Source organism: Canis lupus, chromosome 26, assembly GCF_011100685.1.
Source record: "Canis lupus familiaris isolate Mischka breed German Shepherd chromosome 26, alternate assembly UU_Cfam_GSD_1.0, whole genome shotgun sequence".
Taxonomy (NCBI): Eukaryota; Metazoa; Chordata; class Mammalia; order Carnivora; family Canidae; genus Canis; species Canis lupus.
Window position 1 is genome coordinate 27,660,519 of NC_049247.1, and position 26,411 is coordinate 27,686,929.

At 49.0% G+C, this 26,411-nt stretch overlaps 2 protein-coding genes and 1 gene segment (V, D, J or C); all 3 read left to right on the forward strand.

The window, feature by feature from the left end:
• Positions 1-23,027, forward strand: part of LOC119866215 — a 743,285-nt gene extending 720,258 nt beyond the window's left edge. Inside the window, 2 exon segments of the V gene segment in view lie at positions 21,108-21,142; positions 22,569-23,027. Coding sequence covers positions 21,108-21,142; positions 22,569-22,888 — 355 coding nt within the window.
• LOC119869150 (immunoglobulin lambda-1 light chain-like) overlaps positions 1-26,411 on the forward strand; it is a 1,083,218-nt gene that overhangs the window by 1,019,207 nt on the left and 37,600 nt on the right. The gene's annotated exons all lie outside the window — the stretch shown is intronic.
• The window catches only part of LOC119877599 (immunoglobulin lambda-1 light chain-like), a 153,915-nt gene that overhangs the window by 113,283 nt on the left and 14,221 nt on the right, over positions 1-26,411 (forward strand). The window lies entirely within an intron of this gene.

Genomic DNA, 26,411 nt, shown 5'->3' on the forward strand with positions numbered 1-26,411 from the left:
GGTTGTCTTAGTTTTGTTGACTGTATCCTTTGCTGTGCAAAAGTTTCTTATCTTGATGAAGTCCCAATAGTTCATTTTTGCCTTCGTGGATGTATCTTGCAAGAAGTTACTGTGGCCGAGTTCAAAAAGGGTGTTGCCTGTGTTCTCCTCTAGGATTTTGATGGAATTTTGTCTCACATTTAGATCTTTCATCCATTTTGAGTTTATCGTTGTGTATGGTGGAAGAGAGTGGTCTAGTTTCATTCTTCTGCATGTGGATGTCCAATTTTCCCAGCACCATTTATTGAAGAGGCTGTCTTTCTTCCAATGGATAGTCTTTCCTCCTTTGTCGAATATTAGTTGACCATAAAGTTCAGGGTCCACTTCTGGGTTCTCTATTCTGTTCCATTGATCTATGTGTCTGTGTTTGTGCCGGTACCACACTGTCTTGATGACCACAGCTTTGTTGTACAACCTGAAATCTGGCATTGTGATGCCCCCAGATATGGTTTTCTTTTTTAAAATTCCCCTGGCTATTCGGGGTCTTTTCTGATTCCACACAAATCTTAAAATAATTTGTTCTAACTCTCTGAAGGAAGTCCATGGTATTTTGATAGGGATTGCATTAAACGTGTAAATTGCCCTGGGTAACATTGACATTTTCACAATATTAATCTGCTAATCCATGAGCATGGAATAGTTTTCCATCTCTTTGTGTCTTCCTCAATTTCTTTCAGAAGTGTTCTATAGTTTTTAGGGTATAGATCCCTTACCTCTTTGGTTAGGTTTATTCTTAGGTATCTTATGCTTTTGGGTGCAATTGTAAATGGGATTGACTCCTTAATTTCTCTTTCTTCAGTCTCATTGTTAGTGTATAGAAATGCCACTGATTTCTGGGCATTGATTGTGTATCCTGCCACGCTACCAAATTGCTGTATGAGTTCTAGCAATCTTGGGGTGGAGGCTTTTGGGTTTTCTTTTTTTTTTTTGATAAAGATTTTATTTATTTTTTCATGATAGTCACAGAGAGAGAGAGAGGCAGAGACTCAGGCAGAGGAAGAAGCAGGCTCCATGCACCGGGAGCCCGATGTGGGATTCGATCCCGGGTCTCCAGGATCACGCCCTGGGCCAAAGGCAGGCGCCAAACCACGGCGCCACCCAGGGATCCCTGGGTTTTCTATATAGAGTATCATGTCATTAGTGAAGAGGGAGAGTTTGACTTCTTCTTTGCCAATTGAATGCCTTTAATGTCTTTTTGTTGTCCGATTGCTGAGGCGAGGACTTCCAGTACTATGTTGAATAGCAGTGGTGAGAGTGGACCTCCCTGTCTTGTTCCTGATCTGAGGGGAAAGGCTCCCAGTGCTTCCCCATTGAGAATGATATTTGCTGTGGGCTTTTCGTAGATGGCTTTTAAGATGTCGAGGAAAGTTCCCTCTATCCCTACACTCTGAAGAGTTTTGATCAGGAATGGATGCTGTATTTTGTCAAATGCTTTCTCTGCATCTAATGAGAGGATCATATGGTTCTTGGCTTTTCTCTTGCTGATATGATGAATCACATTGATTGTTTTACGAGTGTTGAACCAGCCTTGTGTCCTGGGGATAAATCCTACTTGGTCATGGTGATGATCATCTCTTTTATAATAACTTTTTATAAACAAAATAGGACATTAGGCTATTTGTTAATATCTAATTTGCAACATACAATGGAATAGCTATGATGTTGTGCCACATATAATATAGTTATAAATAAATGGGAGAATGTGTGGGCTTTAGGGAATATTGAGGTCTGAATCAAATATAAATCACATTAGTATTGGTAGCCATTAGGAGGGAGCACTTCCTGTGACTGTAATAAAGGAGACTGCACCACCCTCTAAGGACATGTGCTGTCCAGATGAGAACCTGCTAAGATGATTGTTCCTGGTGGAAGAGTTGAAGGAGCTGTGGCTGCTACCAAGCCACCACTTGCCACGCAGGTCCTGCCGTGGTAGGGTTCCCCTCCCAGGTATCAATCTGACTTTGGAAAGGGCCTGGAAAACAGGGCTTCACTATGCAAAGATCAACCCATCTGGTGAGGTGAATCCGGAACCTCAGGGTGTTGGCAAAGCCCACCAGAACTCCGTTCCCCTGTTTAACTCCCACCTGCTCCAGAGTTTCCTGGAGTTCCAGGGACACGACCAGTGTGAGCAGAGTAAGACACTGTCGTTGCATGTAAAATATAAGGGAGGACCCCAAAACTCAGTAATCAAGATAAATAATATCTAATGCAATATTTTTGGAAATCGCAATGAATGCAGAAAAATTCTGTGATGATGAGAACATCAAAAATGTAAGTCAGGTCAGATCCCACCCTACTCTGGAGTGACTCGCTTCACTCGTCTCCCCCCAGGCGGTGATTCCAGGGATGAGGTGGACACCGTGCAGAACCAGAGTTGGACTCAGCATCCTCCCACCTGCTCCCTTGGCTGGAACCTTTCCCTGGCCTCCGGCCTACCCTTCCTGATCTCCAGCCCTTTCTGGGGTTCAGCCTCCTTCTATTGCTGGTCTTTGCTGCCCCCTATTGGACTGTCCTCTTGGGGTGCACTCCAGGCGGTTGGATTGGGAATGTTAGAGGTTAAGTCACTGAAATGTTCTGAAGCACACCCCCCCATCCCACCCATCAGTTCCAGACTGGCCACACCTCTTTAGCAATAAAAAAAAAAAAAAAAGACTAATCCTCCCAGGTCTCTGACTGGTACTGGTAAGTCCCAGAACACAGTCTTTAACCAAATTGCTGTGTGTTTTAGGAAAGAAACTCTCTCTCTCTCTCTCTCTCTCTCTCTCTCTCTCTGTGCTTCAGTTTATTCATCAGTTGAGGGAGCTAGAAGGCCCCCACCAGGGCAGTGAGTCTGTGACATCTACAGAAGCAGTATAATTCTCTTTCCATTTTCTGGAGGAGAGCTGGGGAGGGAAGGCTGCACCCTCAGGATCACCAGGGAGGCAGAGGTCTTCAGGGTTCATGGGAAGCCCTCAGAGGGGGACTCAGAAGCTACAGAGCCAGACCTTGACTCTGAACTTTCTGAGATTCCAGAACCTTTGTCACATCCCCAGACACACACACACACACACACACACACACACACACAAACACACACACACATCAGGCACAACAGTGAGATGAAAAGGCCCAGCTAGCTTGAGTTTAGGGTGGAGGGGAGAAAGGAGCTGGGCAGATTCCGATGCAGGCAGTCTCTGTGGTCTGTGGAGTACAGAGTGGGCAGGAGACTGACCAGCAGGAGGCTGGGGACACCCTCTGACATGGGAAGCAGGGCCGAAGTGATTGGATAGGGATGCACCCCTTCCACTCCATGATAGAAGAGCTGGGGCAGGGCACAGAGGAGACGGGGCCCCTCAGCAGGGGGCCTACCAGGACAGCTGCACCGGGGTTCCCCTGGCCCAGCCATATTTGCCCTTGGCAAATCTTAATCCAGGGAGGGGTGAGGGGCAGGACTAAGTGGGCCGGAGCTGCAGCTACACCAACTGGGAAGACCCAGCTTATCCCTCTGGGGTCCCCAGGAAACAAGCCAGACCCAGATTTCTGACCACAGCCACCACAAGAGGATGTGGTCTGCAGCAGTGGCTGCCCAGAGGCTGTGGCAGGTGCAGCGGTAGGAAAGGGGGTACATCTGAGATGCTGCCTTTAGGGACAGCCCCTTCTTCTTCCCAACAGCTGAGGCTATCCCCCAGAGAACCACAGCTTCTAGGCCCTAGATAGCAGGTGCATGTCACACTCACACAGGGGTGCTGGGATGGAAGAGCTTCAGCCTACACCCCTGGGGCTCACCCTGCTCCAGCCCCCAAGGTACCAGGAACCCAAGGTCAGAGGCAAGCATGGGCTTCATCCCATGGAAAGGATGATCTTTGCCAAATGTAGCAGGAAAGTTAAGGAGTGCCTGACTCCAGCCCGGGTGGCTCAGCAGTTTGGCGCCGCCTTCAGCCCAGGGCCTGATCCTGGAGACCCAGGATCGAGTCGTAGGTAAGGCTCCCTGCATGGAGCCTGCTTCTCCCTCTGCCTGTGTCTCTGCCTCTCTCTCCTCTCTCTCTCTCTCTCTCTCTCTCTCTCTCTCTCTCTCCCCTCCGTGTCTCTCATGAATAAATTAATAAAATCTTAAAAAAAAAAACATGGGCCAGACAGCTCTTAAATGGACCTTCCAGGAAAGTTACTTTGGCAGGCCCTTGGACGCTTCTTTTAGACACAGAAACAAGAGGCCCTATGTGACTGTAGACCTGCACTTGAGCAGGTGTATGAAAGACTTTGCAGCAAAAAAGACAAGTGAAAAGCAAAAGGGGAGGTTCTGGTTGACAGGCGGGATCCTGCCACCTGTTCTGCACTGAGCGGTGACTTTGCCAGGCCTGGAGAGTGGGGTCGTCATCAACAAAGCATGTTCTGGAGCTGCGCCAGGGTCAGGTTTCTGCATAGAGCCTGTTTGAACATCAATTTTCTCATTCTCAAATGGGCAAGACAATCTCAGCCCAGCCAGCAGCCGGCCCCATTGTCTGCATCAGTCTTACTGCATTACCTATTTATTATATTCCTGGCCTTTCCAACAGACCTGTGCAGCCCGTCTCTCCTGCATCCCTTCCTAAAAGAACCCAAACCTCGGCTCTCTTGCAAGCAAAGCACAAGCCTTCCAGGTGGACAGAGAGCTGCTGCATCGCTCCTAGATTTTCACACACCCTGACGCCCACTCCCAGAATAACGTTGGCCCCTGCATTCATTTCTCTGGACCTTAGTCTTCTCACCCGTAAAACAGGCACACGCGCCCCAGGACACACCAGCAGTTGTTCTAAAGTCCAAAGTCAGAGGAAGGTAGAAAGGGAATGGGCAATCATTCAAAACCTGCTATATCTGGGTCTTAGCATTCACATGATCTCATTCATCTTCATGACAGCCCTGCTGCAGAAGAACTGTGTCCATTTTACAGATGAGGGAACTAAGGCCCAAAAGTCACCTAGATATGGAAAGTTTCAACATTCTTGAGCCTGCTTGAGTGAGGGATGTAGAATCATTCCTTGCGGGGCCCTTGCCCAGCTGAGAAGCTGAGATGACCACAGGGGAAACAGCCAGTCTTGACCAAACTCACCAAAGAAGTGGAGCACGCAAGGACCCAGCCTGGGGGTATTGGGCAGAAGAGGAGCCCTAGCCCCTCTTGGAGCTCCACCCCCAAGGAATCGGGTCCTGGTGATTCCTGACCCACTGGGCACTCAGCTGCTCCTGACGGCCGCTTCAGGCCCCAGGGAGAGGCTCCACAGATCTGGGACACCCTTGGGGAATAATAGGGAAAAAAGGCAGGTCAGGTATGCCCAGCCCGGGACCTCAGGGGCGGGGACTATGGTCAGGCTTCAGGGGAAGGAGGTGGGGCCCAGGACTTGACCACAGCAGGGCAGTTGGCAGATGTCACTCTGAGGGAGCTCCCCAGGAGTAACAGCCATGGGCTCTGGAGAGGGCTGGGCACTGGGTGCAGGGACCAGAGAAGGCCCAGGCAGAGGACAGGGCCATCTGGGCCAGGCACACTGGGAAGCCGCTGCCAACAAGAGGCACTGGGCCCTCTCCAGAAAGTTCAAGCCGAGCTTCCACCCTGAGAGCATATGAGGCCATGATGGGCTGTGAGGTCCCTGTTGGAGCAGAACCCCTACTGCAGCTGAGTCTGGCCGTGGGTGCCCATGGCCCCCTGTCCCCAACGTGGCACCACCGAGCAGAGCCCTAGCAGGAAGAAGTTGCATGTCCAGCTTTCGAAGCCTATGAGACAGGTAAGGAGCCAAAAGAGTCATGGTGGGAATATATGGAGTTCCCTGAGTGGGGAGCCAGGAGTGGGCATCCAAGAAGAGAGCAGTGGTGAAGGGAAGTAGGGGGTGAAGGAAGAATCAGCCAGAGAGAAGGGGCCTGGGCAGACACTAACTGTGTTTAATGTGTTGATATTTGTCCTGCGTGGATTTTTTTTTGCACGAATTTTTAGCTTTGAGTATTGTATGAAAATATTATTTATCTTGATTATTGCATTTTTGGCATCTCTTACATTTTGCACTAGTGCCACCTTTGCCTCACCCTTGTCCTCTGGGTAGGGCAGAAACACGGAGGCAGGAGCAAGATGTGCCCAGTCGGTACTAATCGTTTTAAGGGCAGAACATTTCTCTCTGTGGCCATGCAAGTCAGATCCTGGTGTTATCCCCATCTTGCAGAGTAATATAGAGGTCCAGAGAGGTAGGTTGACCTCCCCAAGGTCACGCAGCACGGAGGCACGGTCTCAAGACTATAAGAAGTCGGAGAACTGAACACTGTGATCTCATCAGCATGTCCTGTGTGGGAATAAAATGGTGCAATAGCAGAGATGGTCTGCAAGGCAGAGATGGGAGCAAGGGCTTGGCTGAGACTCTCTCAAGGATGTCCTCCCTGCCACTCATTCATAAATATTTACAGGGGCCAGGTCTAGGGACCCAAAAAGGGCTGGCCTGCACCAAGGGGGTCATGTCCAGGGACTGGGACAGATCAAACTGATCTGACTGGTGGGGCCCTGGGAGCAGCCTGGGCTGAGAGGAGCAGCCCAGGCACTTCAGGGAGATCCCTAGGGAGCTGCTGGGAGAGTGTTTGTACCACACTATGCTGTGCGCCGTGCTGTGTCTTATGTGCTATGTCCTTGATCTTGGGGTCCAGAGGAGCTGTTCAGGACTTAAGTAGCAGACTGTCAGATTTGTATTTGAAAAACCGTTTTCAAATAGGAGACTGCTGTGAGGCCAGATTAGAGGACCAAGGACAGACAATGACCCAAAGCTTGCGCCTTGGGGATGGGGAGGAAGAACCAGGTACCAAGGTCTCCTATAAAATTAGCAAGTACCAGAGTTTGACCAGAGAGTAATGGCATTCTCATGGACTGTCTATAGAAGTCTGAAATGTACAACCATCTTAAAAACATGCAGCAAATCATTTTTTAAAAGTATATATATATTTTAAAGTATATTTATTTAAGTTGTGTAATTCCACATCTAGGAATTCATGGGGTGATGAGAGTAGAAGGGAATAATCAAAGATATAACCAAAGACTTACAAATAAAAATGGCTAGTTCAACATACTTTCAACAGTATAGTAAATTTTCAACTTTAGTAATGGTAGGAGAAAACTGGAATTAACCTAAATATCCAGCAGTAAGGATGTGACCAAATACAGTATGGAACATCTATCATAAGGAATCTTACACAAAACCTCCAAAACTCTGTTTCTGAAATTGTGTTTTTAAAGTGTGTGTGCATTTTTCAAAACTCTGTCTGAAAATATAGAAAAATATCAATAGTGTGTCTCTGGCTGATGGGATTGCACCTAATTTAAATTTTTGCTTCCTAATTTCTAGAGTTTTGAAAATGTTTACAGGAAGATATATTTGGTTTTTATCTTCCAAAATAATTTTTAATATAAGAGTGACACGTACTTGTAAAGAAAAAAAGATTAAGCACAGAAATATAATAAAGAAAAAAATCCAGTGTTTCTGCTTACCATCCCCACACATCTTATCCTAAAGCTCAATCTCCAGAGACGACCACTATCACAGGTTGGTCTATATACTTCCAACCCTTCTACAATATGGGTATGTTCCTGAAAACACACACATATAAAGTTGGTGTGGGGATTTAATTTTTTAAGAAATTGAGTCATATTCTGCATATTGTCCTCGCTTTTTTTTTTATTGGTGTTCAATTTACTAACATACAGAATAACCCCCAGTGCCCGTCACCCATTCACTCCCACCCCCCGCCCTCCTCCCCTTCCAACACCCCTAGTTCGTTTCCCAGAGTTGTCCTCGCTTTTTAAACAACCTGTTACGGATATTTTCTATCTCAATCTATGTGAATCTCCCATTTTCTTTTTTTTAATAAATTTATTTTTTATTGGTGTTCAACTTACCACCATACAGAATAACACCCAGTGCTCATCCCGTCAAGTGCCCCCCTCAGGGCCTGTCACCCATTCACCCACACCCCCCACCATCCTCCCCTTCCACCACCCCTAATTCGTTTCCCAGAGTTAGGAGTCTTTATGTTCTGTCTCCCTTTCTGATATTTCCCATGCATTTCTTCTCCCTTCCCTCATATTCCCTTTCACTATTATTTATATTTCCCAAATGAATGAGAACATACAAAGTTTCTCCTTCTCCGGTTGACTTACTTCACTCAGCATAATACCCTCCAGTTCCATCCACGTTGAAGCAAATGGTGGGTATTTGTCATTTCTAATGGCTGAGTAATATTCCATTGTATACATAGACCACATCTTCTTTATCCATTCATCTTTCGATGGACCCAAGGCTCCTTCCACGGTTTGGCTATTGTGGACATTGCTGCTAGAAACATCGGGGTGCAGGTGTCCCGGCATTTCATTGCATCTGTATCTTTGGGGTAAATCCCCAACAGTGCAATTGCTGGGTCGTAGGACAGGTCTATTTTTAACTCTTTGAGGAACCTCCACACAGTTTTCCAGAGTGGCTGCACCAGTTCACATTCCCACCAACAGTGTAAGAGGGTTCCCTTTTTTCCGCATCGTCTCCAAAATTTGTGGTTTCCTGCCTTGTTAATTTGCCCCATTCTCACTGGTGTGAGGTGGTATCTCATTGTGGTTTTGATTTGTATTTCTGCTGGCAAGTGACGCAGAGCATTTTCTCATGTGCATGTTGGCCATGTCTATGTCTTCCTCTGTGAGAATTCTCTTCGTGTCTTTTACCCATTTCATGATTGGATTGTCTGTTTCTTTGGTGTTGAGTTTAAGAAGTTCTTTATAGAACTTGGAAACTACCCCTTTTTCTGATACGTCATTTGCAAATATCTTCTCCCATTCTGTAACTTGTCTTTGAGTTTTGTTGACTGTAGCCTTTGCTGTGCAAAAGCTTCTTATCTTGATGAAGTCCCAATAGTTCATTTTTGCTTTTGTTTCTTTTGCCTTCGTGGATGTATCTTGCAAGAAGTTACTGTGGCCGAGTTCAAAAAGGGTGTTGCCTGTGTTCTCCTCTAGGATTTTGATGGAATCTTGTCTCACATTTAGATCTTTCATCCATTTTGAGTTTATCTTTGTGTATGGTGCAAGAGAGTGGTCTAGTTTCATTCTTCTGCATGTGGATGTCCAATTTTCCCAGCACCATTTATTGAAGAGACTGTCTTTCTTCCAATGGATAGTCTTTCCTCCTTTATCGAATATTAGTTGCCCATAAAGTTCAGGGTCCACTTCTGGGTTCTCTATTCTGTTCCACTGATCTATGTGTCTGTGTTTGTGCCAGTACCACACTGTCTTGATGACCACAGCTTTGTAGTACAACCTGAAATCTGGCATTGTGATGCCCCCAGATATGGTTTTCTTTTTTAAAATTCCCCTGGCTATTCGGGGTCTTTTCTGATTCCACACAAATCTTAAAACAATTTGTTCTAACTCTCTGAAGAAAGTCCATGGTATTTTGATAGGGATTGCATTAAACGTGTATATTGCCCTGGGTAACATTGACATTTTCACAATATTAATTCTGCCAATCCATGAGCATGGAATATTTTTCCATCTCTTTGTGTCTTCCTCAATTTCTTTCAGAAGTGTTCTATAGTTTTTAGGGTATAGATCCTTTACCTCTTTGGTGAGGTTTATTCCTAGGTATCTTATGCTTTTGGGTGCAATTGTAAATGGGATTGACTCCTTCAATTCTTTCTTCAGTCTCATTGTTAGTGTATAGAAATGCCATTGATTTCTGGGCATTGATTGTGTATCCTGCCACACTACCAAATTGCTGTATGAGTTCTAGCAATCTTGGGGTGGAGGCTTTTGGGTTTTCTATTTAGAGTATCATGTCATCCGCAAAGAGGGAGAGTTTGACTTCTTCTTTGCCAATTTGAATGCCTTTAATGTCTTTTTGTTGCCTGATTGCTGAGGCAAGGACTTCCAGTACTATGTTGAATAGCAGTGGTGAGAGTGGACAACTCTGTCTTGTTCCTGATCTGATGGGAAAGGCTCCCAGTGCTTCCCCATTGAGAATGATATTTGCTGTGGGCTTTTCGTAGATGGCTTTTAAGATGTCGAGGAAAGTTCCCTCTATCCCTACACTCTGAAGAGTTTTGATCAGGAATGGATGCTGTATTTTGTCAAATGCTTTCTCTGCATCTAATGAGAGGATCATATGGTTCTTGGTTTTTCTCTTGCTGATATGATGAATCACATTGATTGTTTTACGAGTGTTGAACCAGCCTTGTGTCCCGGGGATAAATCCTACTTGGTCATGGTGAATACTTATCTTAAGGTACTGTTGGATCCTATCGGCTAGTATCTTGTTGAGAATTTTTGCATCCATGTTCATCAGGGATATTGGGCTGTAATTCTCCTTTTTGGTGGGGTCTTTATCTGGTTTGGGAATTAAGGTGATGCTGGCCTCATAGAACGAATTTGGAAGTACTCCATCTCTTTCTATCTTTCCAAACAGCTTTAGTAGAATAGGTATGGTTTCTTCTTTAAACATTTGATAGAATTCCCCTGAGAAGCCATCAGGCCCTGGAATCTCATGTCTTGGGAGGTTTTTGATGACTGCTTCAATTTCCTCCCTGATTATTGGCCTGTTCAGGTCTTCTATTTCTTCCTGTTCCAGTTTTGGTAGTTTGTGGCTTTCCAGGAATGTGTCCATTTCTTCTAGATTGCCTAATTTATTGGCGTATAGCTGTTCATAATATGTTTTTAAAATCGTTTGTATTTCCTTGGTGTTGGTAGTGATCTCTCCTTTCTCATTCATGATTTTATTAATTTGAGTCTCCTCTCTCTTCTTTTTAATAAGGTTGGCTAATGGTTTATGTATCTTATTAATTGTTTCAAAGAACCAGCTCCTGTTTTTGTTGATCTGTTCCACAGTTCTTCTGGTCTCGATTTCATTGAGTTCTTCTTCCATGTTCTTATAATGGCTTTGTAAGACTTCAAAGTTTGGATGAATCAGACAGTATGTATCATACGTGTCCTTATTAATGGACACTTAGGCTGTTTCCCTATAAAAATATAAATTACAAGTGATGCTGTCACAGAAACCCTCACATATATATTCATGTGTTATGTGTGTGTGTATAAAGTGCACTTAAGTGTCTACTTCAAAAATGGCTAAAAGTAGAATTGCTGGATCAAGGAGAATGTACTTTGAAACGTTTTTATGTAGTCCTGAATGTCCTTCTGAAAGGCAGTTACAGCTTACATTTACTACAGTGAATGATAGTACTCTTACTTTACATCCTTGCCAATAATGTGATATTGTTGATCTTTTTTTATTTGGCCCATCTGATGAGTATTAATGAGCATATGTTTGTTGTTTAGTTGTTTATTTGACCATTGGTGAACTTTTTTTTCCTTTCATATTTTTACTGACGGATTTTTATTCTACTGTGAATTTACTGGTCATCATTTTGCCATTCAGCATATTTTCCAGTTGGTTGGTTATATTCTCTTATAGATCTAAAGAAACTCTTCATATACCTGGGACATTAACCTCCGGTTTAGTAAATATGTTGTAAATATTATTTCAGGTATTTCACTTTCCTTTTTTGAATATGGAATAAAATTTGACCCTGTGATTGGTGGATGCATCTTCAGGTCCCTTGGGTCTGTAAGAATCACCAAAATCTGGACAGCCCAGGTGGCTCAGTGGTTTAGCGCCGCCTTCACCCCAGGGCCTGATCCTGGGGGCCCAGGATCAAGTCTCACGTTGGGCTCTCTGCATGGAACTGGCTTCTCCTTCCGCCTGTGTCTGCCTCTCTCTCTCTCTCTCTCTCTCTCTCTCTCTCTCTCTCCCAAATAAATAAGTAAAAACTTAAAAAAAGAATCGAACAAATCACCCTACTTTTCCGGCAAGAAAGTAGCTATGGGGACTGAGCTGCTGGTCTTAGGTCTCTCTCATGTGGATTTGCAGCCTCCACCTCCCTGCACCCTTCAATCTCCTTCCTGTTCCTACAAATGGCTTCTGGCTTCAGAGGCTTCAGGAGGTCCACCTGGGAGTTGGCAAAACCACTACCCAGGATACTTGGCTACTGTGCATCAAAGGACACAAGTCAAGTACAACTTCTTAGGTAGCATCAGCTACTCAGAGGTTCAGTGACTCCACCAATCTGAGGGGAAGGGTGCATCATGGCAGTATTTCCTCTCTGTCTCCTTCTCCTGTGAGAGCAGTACAGGCCTGTGAGGACAGTGCCTTCATCTGCTCTTAATTCTCCTCATGGTGCCTGTCATATCGAGGGAAAAGAAGAAATGTAAACTGTTCCCTGTTGTTCCCCCACTACTTCTGCAATGATGGGCTGCTCCCTCTCAGTCATCACTGTGGTGACCTGGTGAACTCTGGGATGGAAGGCATCAGCTTGGGGGATCACACCAGGGTTGTCCTCTATGCATCATGGCAATGTGACTGCACATATGCACATCAGTCCAGTGGGAGCCTCTTCAGCTGGCTCCTGGGTACATGCACATGGTCCAAGGGGATCTCTAAGCTCCTGCTTTCTGATTGACAACATACCCTAGCTCATCATGCACCTAATCACCTCAGACCTGAAATGAGTCAGTGATGCCAGTTCCATTTGGTGGGAGGTGGGATTGAAGATTCTTTGAAAGAAGCAGAACACCTAACTCTGGGAAACGAACTAGGGGTGGTGGAAGGGGAGGAGGGCGGGAGGTGGGAGTGACTAGGTGGCAGGCACTGAGCGGGGCCCTTAACAGGATGAGCACTGGGTGTTATTCTGTATGTTGGCAAATTGAACACCAATAAAAAAAATAAATGTATTATAAAGAAAGAAAGAAAGAAAGAAAGAAAGAAAGAAAGAAAGAAGCAGAACAGCACTCACACACCAGACCCTCCCCAACATGACACCAGATAGGAGATTGGCTGAGGCTGCTCCCAAGGTCATCTGGACACAGGCTGCAATGTCCTATAGCACAAGCCAAGTTTTTACTTAGTGCAACCCAACTAGGACATTCCCAGGATAGGAAGCTGAGCCCTCTGAAGTGTGATTGGGGACATAGGAAGTTTCCAGTGACCCATAAGCCCAGATCAACCTGCTTTTCCCTGCTAGGGAGGGTTTGGGATGGGGAAGGGACATGCTATGGCCTCACCTCATGGTCTCATCAAGTAATGGGGAATGTTTAAACATGCAGAGAAGGGATGTCCTGTTCATTTCCATGAAACCTAACTCCCAGTGACACAAGGGTCCTCCACCAACTCATTCCAATTCCCAAGAGGTAGCAGTACAAAGAACAGAACAGATACCAACTTCCTTGGAAGAATTGCTTCCAAGAATTCTTTTGCTAAACATGTGGAGTCATTGATCTTGTCATCTGCTGGGGGAACAGGACATGTGCCCCCTACCGTGCTGTAATGACACCAGGGTGGAGCAGTACCCCCACTTCCTCCATCACAGCTGCACTTGGGCACCTAGAGGGTGGGGAAGATCCTCCAGGGAGGGTTTTTGTATTAGCCTGAATCACAGTGTTGGGTATTCGGTGAAGGGACCCAGCTGACCGTCCTCGGTGAGTCTCATCTTCTCCCTGCTTTCTTGTTCTCCTGGGAGTTTGGGCAATTTTCTGCAATATTTTTGCTTTTCCTATCTTGTTTCAGCCTTGGTTATGCTTTCAGCCTCTGGGACCCTGACCTCCTTCCTCCCTGTACAGATTTTCTTACTTATTTTTTTGGTCATCAGTAACCCCTCACCTCTGAACTGAGAGGCAGAGAATGGTTGGATGACCTAAAAACCCATATCTTTCTGTCTAGCAGGAACAGGCTGGATCCTAGATGTGCTCTGTTCTAGCCTCTCTTGTCTGGCCTCTTGTCGAAACTACTTTGTCTCTAGGGATCAACAGGGGCCCCATCTCTTGGAGAAGATGGAGCAGGGAACTGACAGGGTGACCATGTGGTACCTTTAGAGGGACCCAGCACCCTCAGGGCCAAGGCTGGGGTCACACATGTCAGAGGTTCAGAGAAGGTCCCCAGAGCTATGGGACACAGGATCCAAGGATGGTTGTGGGGTTGGAGTGGATTACCCAGGCCCCCTGGGCTACCACATAGTCCTAGCAGGTTTGGGAGCCACGCAACGCTACAAGAGGCAGGAGACAAGCGAGGGGAAGGTGATCCAGTCAGGAAGCCCAGAAAAGGGTTTTGCAATGACAAGGTGGGTGGAAAGGTGGACTCCTGGCTCTTATGGGACTACCAATTCGGAAAAGAAAGCCAGATCCCATTGCAAAAAATGTCTACAGATTGGATTATTGGCTAGATGAAATACCAAGGGACAAGGTGAGGGGACAGAGAAAAAGAGTCAGATAGACTGTGATCCTGTAAGGTTCTTGCCCCATTACAGAGACTTCAAGAGAGACAGATTTGGGTAAATACAATCTCCACAGAGGAAAGACCCAGAGGCCCGCTGAGTAGAAATGTCAGATCACAAAAGATCACAAAGAATTTCCAGGAAGATTGAGAGTTCATGGTACCCACTTGGGGAGAGACAGAATGTCCCAGAAGGGCAAACGAGTAAGGGTCAGACATTATTGTGGGAGGCCAGGGCCCCAGGAGGACTCAGAACAGGAGATGGCAGGGTGCAGTGTGACAGCTACCCAGGGGGAAAGGGAAGAGGTTGGAGGAAGATGTCAAGATACCTTCTTGGAGTAATTTCTCAAACTCAGGCTAGTCCCTGAAGAGGAGTTATGGCCTGTGCTCAGAGACTCACACCCACCTGCACCAACATCAGGGTCTCCCACAAGTGGAAATGGATTCAATGACCTACTGGCCCTACAACCCACAGGTCAGCCCAAGTCCTCCCCCTTGGTCACACTCTTCCCGCCCTCCTCTGAGGAGCTCGGCGCCAACAAGGCTACCCTGGTGTGCCTCATCAGCGACTTCTACCCCAGTGGCCTGAAAGTGGCTTGGAAGGCAGATGGCAGCACCATCATCCAGGGCGTGGAAACCACCAAGCCCTCCAAGCAGAGCAACAACAAGTACGCGGCCAGCAGCTACCTGAGCCTGACGCCTAACAAGTGGAAATCTCACAGCAGCTTCAGCTGCCTGGTCACGCACCAGGGGAGCACCGTGGAGAAGAAGGTGGCCCCTGCAGAGTGCTCTTAGGTCCCTGAGAATTCCTGAGATGGAGCCTTCCTCACCCAGACACCCCTTCCCCAGTTCACCTTGTGCCCCTGAAAACCCACCCTGGACCAGCTCAGACCAGGCAGGTCACTCATCCTCCCTGTTTCTACTTGTGCTCAATAAAGACTTTATCATTTATCACTGACATGTCTGATGTGCACTCTCAGTTTATCGTGTTCTAGGGGAAAGCCTCAGGAATTAGGGAGGAATACTTGGGAATTGAGCTCTAATTTACCCATTCTCCCAGTGTGCTAGATGGGCCATGACCAGGAGGTACAAACTGTCCTGTAGCCCAGCTCATGGGTCACAGTCTTTGCCCCAGAGGAATGTGGAAGAGCTAAGTGAGAAGGACTGGGTCCCAAGGGCATCAAGTAGAAACAAGGAGTGTCCCAGGAACAATGGGTCTCTTTATTTTTTTTAATTTTTATTTATTTATGATAGTCACAGAGAGAGAGAGAGAGAGGCAGAGACATAGGCAGAGGGAGAAGCAGGCCCCATGCACCAGGAGCCCGATGTGGGATTTGATCCCGGATCTCCAGGATCGTGCCCTGGGCCAAAAGCAGGCGCTAAACCGCTGCACCACCCAGGGATCCCTGGGTCTCTGTTTAGATTTGTGATTGATCAGTGAGCTCAGGGTGACCCCAGCTGTCGCTGAAACCTCAGTCATGAAAAGTCTGGACACCTTACACATTAGTTTAGATTGGATTATAGGTAGAGCAGGTGAGTCAGCCTGCATGAAGTAGGGGCATAGGAGAACTGGTCAATGAGAGATGCCACTGTTCCAACCTCTGGAAGTCCATCCAGTGATTGTCCCAAAGACAGAGTCAATTTGAATTCAGAAGTAGAGCTAAGGCAGGTGAGATCATCCTGAAGCCCATGACAGGGTCAGGCTTCCTGGGGGGCTCAATGACCCCAGACATCAGGTCCTCGGGACTCCACGCCCACCCCCAGGACTATGGCTTTGTCACGAGTGACCTGCAGTTTCAGGTCACAGACACACTCATTCCAGGGCCTGAGGCACACATGTCAACCTCTCAGAGGGGCAAGCCTTGCTCACTCTGCCAGTCCTCCCATCTCAAGATGTGACAGATGCCCTCTATGAGTCTCCAACTCCTCGGCAACATGGAGCTGCCTGCATCAGACCCACTGAGGGCCAAGACCATCGGTCCAGTGGGAGCCTCTTCATCTGGCTCCTGGGTACATGCACATGGTCCAAGGGGATCTCTAAGCTCCTGCTTTCTGATTGACAACATACCCTAGCTCATCATGTACCTAATCATCTTAGACCTGAAATGAGTCAGTGATGCCAGTTCCATTTGGTGGGAGGTGGTATTGAAGGTTCTTTGAAAGAAGCAGAGCAGCAGTCACACACCAGACCCTCCCCAACATGACACCAGATAGGAGATTGGCTGAGGTTGCTCCCAAGGTCATCTGGACACAGGCTGCAATGTCCTATAGCACAAGCCAAGGTTTTACTTAGTACAACCCAACTAGGGCATTCCCAGGATAGGAAGCTGAGCCCTCTGAAGTGTGATTGGGGACATAGGAAGTTTCCAGTGACCCATAAGCCCAGATCAACCTGCTTTTCCCTGCTAGGGAGAGTTTGGGATGGGGAAGGGACATGCTATGGCCTCACCTCATGGTATCATCAAGGAATGGGGAATGTTTAAACATGCAGAGAAGAGATTTCCTGTTCATTTTTATGCAAGCTAACTCCCAGTGACACAAGGGTCCTCCACCAACTCATTCCAATTCCCAGGAGATAGTAGTACCAACAGCAGATCAGGCTCCAACCTCTTTTGGAAGAATTCCTTGCAAGAACCCTGTTGTTGAACACGTGGAGTTATTGATCCTGTCATCTGCTAGGGGTACAGGACATGTGCCCCCCTCAAGCTTTACTGACACCAGCCTGGAGCATTGCCCCCACTTCCTCCATCACAGCTGCAGGTGGGGGACTAGAGGGTGGGGCAGGGCCTCCCAAGGAAGGTTTTTGTATGAGACTGTAACATAGTGTATGGTATTCGGCAGAGGGACCCAGCTGACCATCCTCGGTGAATCTCATCTTCTCCACACTTTCTTGTTCTCCCAGAGGTTTGGGCAATTTTCTCCTTTTATTTTTTCTTTTCCTGTCTTGTCTCAGCTGTGTTCATGCTTTGACGTGGGATCCCAGCCTCTGGGACCCTGACCTCCTTCCTCCCTATACAGATTTCCCTGCTTCCTTCTTTGGTCATGAGCAGCTCCTCATCTCCAAACTGAGGGGCAGGGAATGTTTGTGTAGACCTAAAAACTCATCTCTCTGTCTGCCAGGGTCACACTGGGTCCTAGATATGCTCTATTCTGTCCTCTCCTGTCTGGCATTCTGACGAACTACCCTTGCGTCTGGGAGTCACTAAGGGTCCCCCATTTAAAAGAGAAGAGGGAACAGGGAGGATTGAGAGGATTACCATGTAGCACCCTTGGATAGACCCAGCACCCTTAGGTCCAAGGGTGAGGACTGACAGGTCAGAAGTTCAGGACATGGCTCCAGAGCTCTGGGACTCAGGATCCAGGGCCAAGAATGTTACAGGTATGGAGGGCCTTCTCTGGGCCTCCTGGGGCTCCATGCAGTGTCCTGAACTGGCCTGGGGACTCAGGGAAACGTGCAAGAGGGAGGACGTTGCAGGGAAGAGAAAATACTGGAGACAGTATCATGAAATGACAGGATGTGAAAACAAGGGTGACTCCTGAGTCTCTATGAGATATACTTCTTGCCACAAACAAAGGCAGAATCTATGACATGAAGACTCTAGTGATGAGACCAATTTGGAGGATACAGAGGGAGAGGCTACCAAACCTTTGGAATAATAGAGACATTAGGACAGGCAGACAGACTCTGTATGATCAGCAAAGCTCCACTCTATCACAGACAGCCCAGAAGACACAGATCCAGGTAAAAATAGGCCCCTTGGGGCAAAGATCTTAACACTCTGAGCACAGCAGTGGCAGTCCAGAAATGTCCTCAGGATTATTCAGCAGGAGGTCATAGAGCTCACATCATTACCTGGGGGACAGACAGACAGACATGGAGCCCCAGGCAGACACAGAGTGTCAGCAGAAACAGAAACAGGAGTGAGACTTGGAGATCTGTGTGGGAGGGAAGGTTCCAGGAGAGTCTCAGCATGGACGGTGGCAGGTGTCCAACTCAAATGTGTCCAACTAAAATGTCCCAAGCACAAGTGGGGAGTTGTTTGAGGAACTGATTAAGCCACCTTCCCTGAATGGACCTGCAAACACAGGATGGGGACTGGGGCCCCAACTGAATGCTCAGGAACCTGAGCACAAACTAGTACCCACACAAAGACGGAGGTCAAGGGACCCCATGTGGATGCTAAGACTCTGACTGCTTCCCCTTCCCCTCCCCACAGGTCAGCCCAAGGCCTCCCCCTCAGTCACACTCTTCCCACCCTCCTCTGAGGAGCTCGGCGCCAACAAGGCCACCCTGGTGTGCCTCATCAGCGACTTCTACCCCAGCGGCGTGACGGTGGCCTGGAAGGCAGACGGCAGCCCCGGCATCCAGGGCGTGGAGACCACCAAGCCCTCCAAGCAGAGCAACAACAAGTACGCGGCCAGCAGCTACCTGAGCCTGACGCCTGACAAGTGGAAATCTCACAGCAGCTTCAGCTGCCTGGTCACGCATGAGGGGAGCACCGTGGAGAAGAAGGTGGCCCCCGCAGAGTGCTCTTAGGTTCCCGATGCCCCCACCCACCTAAGGGGGCCCGGAGCCTCAGGACCTCCAGGAGGATCTTGCCTCCCATCTGGGTCATCCCAGCCATTCCCCTTAAACCCAGGCAACACTCAATAAAGTGTTCTTTCTTCAATCAGAAATCATGTTCTCTTTTCCTTGAGCTTATCACTTTGTGTCCTCAACTCAACCATTTTTTGGGAGGAACATCAGTCCTGGACTTTGAGGGAAGGACTCCAGAGGAGGGGTCCTCGTGGGATGCTAGGTTTACTCTCGACAGCCCTGGCAGGGAATACTCCAGAATAGGAAATACCATAAGGAGAACTGGATCATAGATCATCATCTCCAAAATCTCTGTGCTTTTTGTATTCCTGTGGACCACATGCCCTGCCAGGCATACTTGCCCTCACTGACCTTAGGTACTCATGGTTTCTTGGTTAATTGATGACCTTCTCTCTGGACCTGAGTTCTCAAGGCTGAAACTAGCCCCCCATTTAAAAAACTCCACCCTCTGTTCCTTAAGACTGCCATTCAGTGACATGGTTTCCATGGTTTCCTACCCCTGTCAACCTACCTCCTTAGCCTACACACAATGGACACTGTGTCCCTCACACAGAATGTCCCTGTCACACTGATTACAGGACCTCTGCCTTGACACTGGTCTCTCACAATCCCACTCCCAATGGTGAAACCTCATCCCAGTGTCTCTTTCTTCCCACTAATATTCATGTTCTCTGGGAGAAAGACAACAACTAGGTGCCTTGGCCGCCTCAAAGGCCAAGCAAACCCATGAGCCCACACCTTGTGCTACAGTGACATAACTGGAACACCTACATTAAAAATCAGGGGTCAGTATCTGGGATAGGGCTGCTGACATGTTTCTCCACTGTTCATCCACTTAGTAGCCTAGCGTGGGATCTGAGCTATAACACCAACTCACACACAGTTACAGATGACTACAAGCCTACATGGGCACACATGGTGACTACAAATCACGGTTAGAATTTCAACCACCCGAATGGTGGGCTACTCTCAGAAATGATCGGGAAAAGCTAGAGGATGGGACTCTCAGAATCCCATGGTGGCACATGATCAAATACCTAGTCACGGCAGTCCCCATAGAGCCAGCCAGTCTCAAAGAGGTGGCCAGGGAGATTCTGATCCACCATGGAGTGAGACCGGAGACATGATGAACTCCTGACTGTGAAACTGACCACTAAATAACAGGTAGATCAGGGAGGACCTCAGGAGTGCTGACAGGGCATGGCACTGCCGCAAGAAAAACGGCTGCCAAGGCTGTCTTTCCCATATGTGTGAGCTGAAGATGATGATCTCAAACCAGGATGCAGATGAGGATCTGAGCTTCTACGAGTTCACAATGTGAAGACCCAGTGCAGGAGCTGACTATGTGTCCAATATGGTGCGGTCACATAATACTAGTGATCCTTCCACTTTAGGGGACAAGTGTGAATCTCACTCAGTTCAAGGGGCCATCAGATGCGATATTTGAGCTCTGCGTGAATGTTCTGGAAGCAATGACTCCCCTCCACCCACATGAACCTCTCAGGATCCCTTCTCAGACCCTTGGCTAAGATCAGGTGTAGAACTGCTCAGGACCATCCAGCTGACATTCAGTCCACACACCCCTACAGCGTGACACCTCATTCGCCAGGCTCAGATGAGAAATAAACACTCACTATCCACTATACTTTCTAGACTAATATGCAAGACAGGGATTCTGGAGCTCGGGACTCTAGAGTGAAATGAAAGGGCTGAGGGAAACATGATTCTCTTTCCAAACGCTTTCCATTCTCAACAAAACACCACACATCCTTCTGTGCTTGGATATGGTGGCATCCAGAACACACTCCACCAACCCAAGTCCACAAAGGGGCCACTGTTCCAACATCTCCGGGTGAAACGAGCCAGATCACCCCTTCCACAATGACATCCAGACACACACCAGGAGACACACAGCACAACCCTAAAGATGAATTTTGCTAGGAATTCTGATGCCATACCAAGACACCCCTGCAACCTCACACTGGGACTTGGGATGGAAGGAACATGAACCCTCCATGGAAATGAAATTCCTGGTCCTCAGTGGCTACGCCCTCATCACCCCACTCCCATTCAGCCTGACCAGCACCCGTGACAAGGAGGCTGCCCTTTGGGCCTCCCGAGCACCTGCAGGTGGCCTGGGTAAGGGGAGGAGGGGCTGACAGAGGGTTTGTGATCGAGGCTGTATCACAGTGTAGTGTGTTCGGCGGAGGCACCCATCTGACCGTCCTCGGTGAGTCTCCCCCTTTCTCTCCTCTTTCACCTCCGCACTACAATTTCTGGCAATATTTGTCTCCTTTCAATCCTGATGCGGGCTGAGGCTGAAGGTCTGTGGGTCTGTACTTTTGGTCCCCTTGCTCTGCTCCTCATTCCTCCATTGCTCCCACCTTGTCAGAGGTCCATTCGGTGCCTCAGGGAAGCAGCCCCTGATCTACACTCAGGCTTCCCTGGGGGTCGAGCTCTCTCCCCATGAGGGAAACTTCTCCCCTGGACTTGGGCATCTGTGACTCCCCACTCTGGGCCTTTGACTTCAAGAATCTGAGGGAAATGATGGTGAAGGATAGGAAGAGGGATACTTGAGCTGTAAGCAGGGCCATGGGATTATGGAAGGATTCTGGGGCCTGCCAAGGCGCTTGCTCTCTCTCTGCGTGTGGCGGGAATCCCAGCCAGAGTCTGTGTGAAGCTCAGGGAGGAGACACTAGGCATGGGGACTTAGAGACAAGGAAGGCAAAGTACAGCTCAGGGTCAAGAATAAGGTGAGGACTTCAGATAAGGGAGCCCAATGCGGTAGGACCATCCACCACCTAGGGGGAGAGAACACACACCAAGAATGGACCGTCACGCACCCAAGGAGGCCTCGAGACACTCAGGTAGCAGGGGTCCATCCCTACACAGCTCTCCGAGGCTTAAAAGCCAATGAGCAGAAATTTGGGTCAGGGGGGATGATAGGAACGCAGAACAGGGACATTGCCTACACAGCACTCAGAAATCCAAGGACAGACAGATGCACTAGGATAACTTCATGGGTCAGGGGACACCCTCAGATCAAACAAAATCCCAGCTGCATTTTGAAAATTCATTCATACAAATCCATTCTGTCTCCTGTACCTCCTGGACCGAGGCCCAGGACCTCATTGCGCTTACAACTTCAAGGGCTCTAGTGCGGGATTGGTAGGGAGGCGGGGAAGGCTGCTGTGAAGATGTGAGACAGTCTGGGGACGGGAAACCTATTGTTCACATGGTAAGAACAGAGCCCTGTCACCGAGAATGGCAGGCTCTAGGAAATCACGGGTAAGTGACACGGGTGTAGTCACATGGAGACCAATGGCCAAGGACACTCAGGTTCAGAAGGGAAACAGGATCTCAGGGCCCCTGTACCCCCACCAGTACTGGGAGCACACTGGGTGGACACGAAGTATACGTGACGTGCAGACAGCCTAAGGACATGGGAGGGACCAGAAACTAGAGAATCTGGCACTCACATTCTCACCTCAGAAGGTGAGGGAACTAACTATCCATGGCTACCATTACCTCGGGGAATGAGGTCCACGGGAGGCCTGGGTCATGGATATGACACAGCTGTACCCCCACACCAAGAATGAGGCAGTTGCTGACACAACAAACATCTGCCTTGACCCGCTGTCCTTCCATCCCCACAGGTCAGCCCAAGGCCTCCCCCTCGGTCACACTCTTCCCGCCCTCCTCTGAGGAGCTCGGCGCCAACAAGGCCACCCTGGTGTGCCTCATCAGCGACTTCTACCCCAGTGGCGTGACGGTGGCCTGGAAGGCAGACGGCAGCCCCGTCACCCAGGGCGTGGAGACCACCAAGCCCTCCAAGCAGAGCAACAACAAGTACGCGGCCAGCAGCTACCTGAGCCTGACGCCTGACAAGTGGAAATCTCACAGCAGCTTCAGCTGCCTGGTCACACACGAGGGGAGCACCGTGGAGAAGAAGGTGGCCCCCGCAGAGTGCTCTTAGGTTCCCGACGCCCCCGCCCACCTAAGGGGGCCCGGAGCCTCAGGACCTCCAGGAGGATCTTGCCTCCTATCTGGGTCATCCCGCCCTTCTCCCCACACCCAGGCAGCACTCAATAAAGTGTTCTTTGTTCAATCAGAAATCTCGGTCTCTGCTCATCTGGATTTTAACTTTGTGTCCTGAACTCAACCATCTTCAGGGTGAACAGTGTTGCTGGTATAATGGGGAGGAGACAACCCCCCCAACAGGTCTTTTAGGGTAGATCCCTTGGTCCATATTAGCAGAGATAAAATTCCATACCGGGAAGAGGGAAACAGCCCTATCCAGGTTCCAAACATCCACACCTTATGTTCCCTATACTTGCAGGTCTCCTGTAGGCCATATCCCCTCCTAGCCCTATCTGGATTCATTGCCCTTGAGGTCTCTGGCTTCTTGCTGAGTGTCAAATCCCTCCAGACCTGGGACCTCTCCAATAAAGACTAGCCCACCTCCAGTGATGTGCCATTCTCCCTTCCCTGAAGGCTCTCACCCATGGCCAGGACTTCTCTGGGTTCCTATCCCATTTGGAAATTCCCACCAGCCCATCTTAGAGAATCGTCACTCTATCAGGGCCCCCAAACCCCTGTCTCCCTAAGAACCTTGCCCTGTTCCCCTTCTCCTGCCACACTCACTACAAGACACTCAGTCCCTGGAAGCTGGTCTTCCAGCTTCTGCCTGGGGGCTTCTGGGGGCCCCTCTTTCCACATGTGTCATGGAGGATCCAGTTGCACTCATCCCCTGGATGACAGAGACCCCTCAGAGTCAAGCACACAACTGACCCCATCAATAGCACTAAAGCTAAAATGCTCATGTATTTTCTGTGCGCCCACGAATCCAAGTCAAGACCCATTCTGATTCGTGCCATGGACCTATGTGTGAACTCATTCATTTCCTGGAAAGCTGAGAATGGACTCTGAGAGACAGGAAGACTGCACTGCTAGGAGCCAGCTCAGAATGTCGAGTCCTGGTGCTGTGTTCCGTAGACAGACTGGACACACACAACCACGATAAACTCATGTGCGCACACTAGTACACACTCATGCCTGTTCTAGCATACATAACCATGATGAGCATGTGTCTAGGACTGATCCTAGATTCCAGAGCCCTCCATGGGCCTCATCTCTGCAGAGGGCACAGGCCCCATCATATGTCTGTTGGAAACAGGACTCCCCCCCCCAAAAAAAAGGAAACAGGACTCTCATTTTCTCCAGGTGTCTATGGCAAGCTGAGTCATCGACAGAGATCCAACCAGGAAACTACCTGGGATAGGATATGTCACTCAAACACTGAAGGAAATGAAAGGACAGGTGGGGAGGGGGCTGCACCCAAGAGCCCATGCGCCAGAACAGACCCCAAGAAGAGGAGGCTGGACTTTGAGCCTCCAAAGCAGCCAGCTGCACATGGGCCTGGGGCAGGGGAGGGGCTGCAGGGGTGACAGAGGGTTTGTGTTCAAGGCTGTATCACTGTGTTACGTGTTCGGCTCAGGAACCCAACTGACCGTCCTTGGTGAGTCTCCCCCTTTCCCTCTCTTTGGGGACCAGAGTGATATATTGGACATTTTCCTCTCCTTTCTTTCCTGACTGTGGCTGGGGTCTGAACCTCTCTGGGGCCCAGCACCTTCTCTGTTGGGTCACCCCCAAACCGCGTCACCCTGTTCTCTCTTCTCAGACTCTCCTGGTCAGGGCTGAACAGGACAGGAAGGTCCCAGAGACTCCTTCTGTTCGCCCTCACTCTGATCCTGAGTGGTCTCTAGGGGAGTCTCCCCGGACTCTGTAGTAGGGAGCCCACTCAGGTCTCCTGGATCCCATATATGGGGAATGAGGGACTGAAGAAGCACAGGACTGGGGGACTCGAGCTGGGGCAGCAAGGCCATGGGACATGGAAAAGGTGCTGGCAAAGCTCAACTGCCCAAGCATGTGTCACACTTCAGTCCTGTGCTCTCCGAGTTCTACGTGAGGTCTAGTGAGGGACTACTAGGGACTCTAGGCTGTGCAAGACATGAGGAGGACTCAGCAATGAACACAAGGACTAAAAAAGGATATCTTATGACAAGGTGGCTTCAGAGAGCAGGGTCCCTCTTTCTCTTCCAAGACAGGCAGGATCTCCTCAGACAGGATGGGGCTCGAGCCACTCAAGCCCCAAGAATTTCTCAACCCCATACAAATGCTGGAAGACAGATTTCTGAGCAGATGCTGGGGCATCTGGTGATAGGTGACCAACAGAGACAGGAATTGATCCTACCTCTGCCAGGTACTGCAGTGCTTGGACAGGCTGATCCCCAGGATAGGGTCCTGGGCAAAGGGACCCCTAAGAAAAGCCCCTGCTCCAGACACACCTCTTCCACTAACCCTCCACCGACTGTACTGGAATGCATCCCATGGCAGACTCTCTCTCCACCTCAGGCAGCCTCAGAGGATCTCTGTGAGGAAGTGGCCAGGGGTGCATTGATGGATTCAGGGGGAACATGGTCAAGAAAAGCCCACCCAAAAGGGATGAGACCCTAGGACCATGACAGACAGATGAGGTCTACATGAACAGACCCCAGACTTAGACCTAGCAAGACATGCACAGGACAGACAGATTCCACAGGGAAAGACCAAGTGTCCTGCTGATAAATCCACTAACAAGGGAACCCTTGGGGTATAAAGGTGAGTGATAGGTCATGTGACGATGGAGAGGGAGGACATGATAGGGAGGCCCAGATCTTCCAAAATTGTATATTCGGATGCTCCCCAACGGAAGGTGACTTATCCTAATGCCATAGGTGAACTGACCTCGAGGAACAAGGGCTGCCTGAGGCCCAAAACATGGATGACACAGCTGTACCCCCACACCAGGACTCAGGTAGGTGCTGACACAACAACCATCTGCATTTGACCCACTGGCCTTCCATCCCCACAGGTCAGCCCAAGGCCTCCCCCTCGGTCACACTCTTCCCGCCCTCCTCTGAGGAGCTCGGCGCCAACAAGGCCACCCTGGTGTGCCTCATCAGCGACTTCTACCCCAGCGGTGTGACGGTGGCCTGGAAGGCAGACGGCAGCCCCGTCACCCAGGGCGTGGAGACCACCAAGCCCTCCAAGCAGAGCAACAACAAGTACGCGGCCAGCAGCTACCTGAGCCTGACGCCTGACAAGTGGAAATCTCACAGCAGCTTCAGCTGCCTGGTCACACACGAGGGGAGCACTGTGGAGAAGAAGGTGGCCCCCGCAGAGTGCTCTTAGGTTCCTGATGTCCCCCGCCCACCAAAGGGGGCTCAGAGCCTCAGGACCTCCAGGAGGATCTTGCCTCCCATCTGGGTCATCCCAGCCATTCCCCTTAAACCCAGGCAACATTCAATAAAGTGTTCTTTCTTCAATCAGAAATCATGTTCTCTTTTCCTTGAGCTTATCACTTTGTGTCCTCAACTCAACCACTTTTTGGGGGGAACGTCAGTCCTGGACTTTGAGGGAAGGACTCCACAGAAGGGGTCCTCGTGGGATGCGAGGTT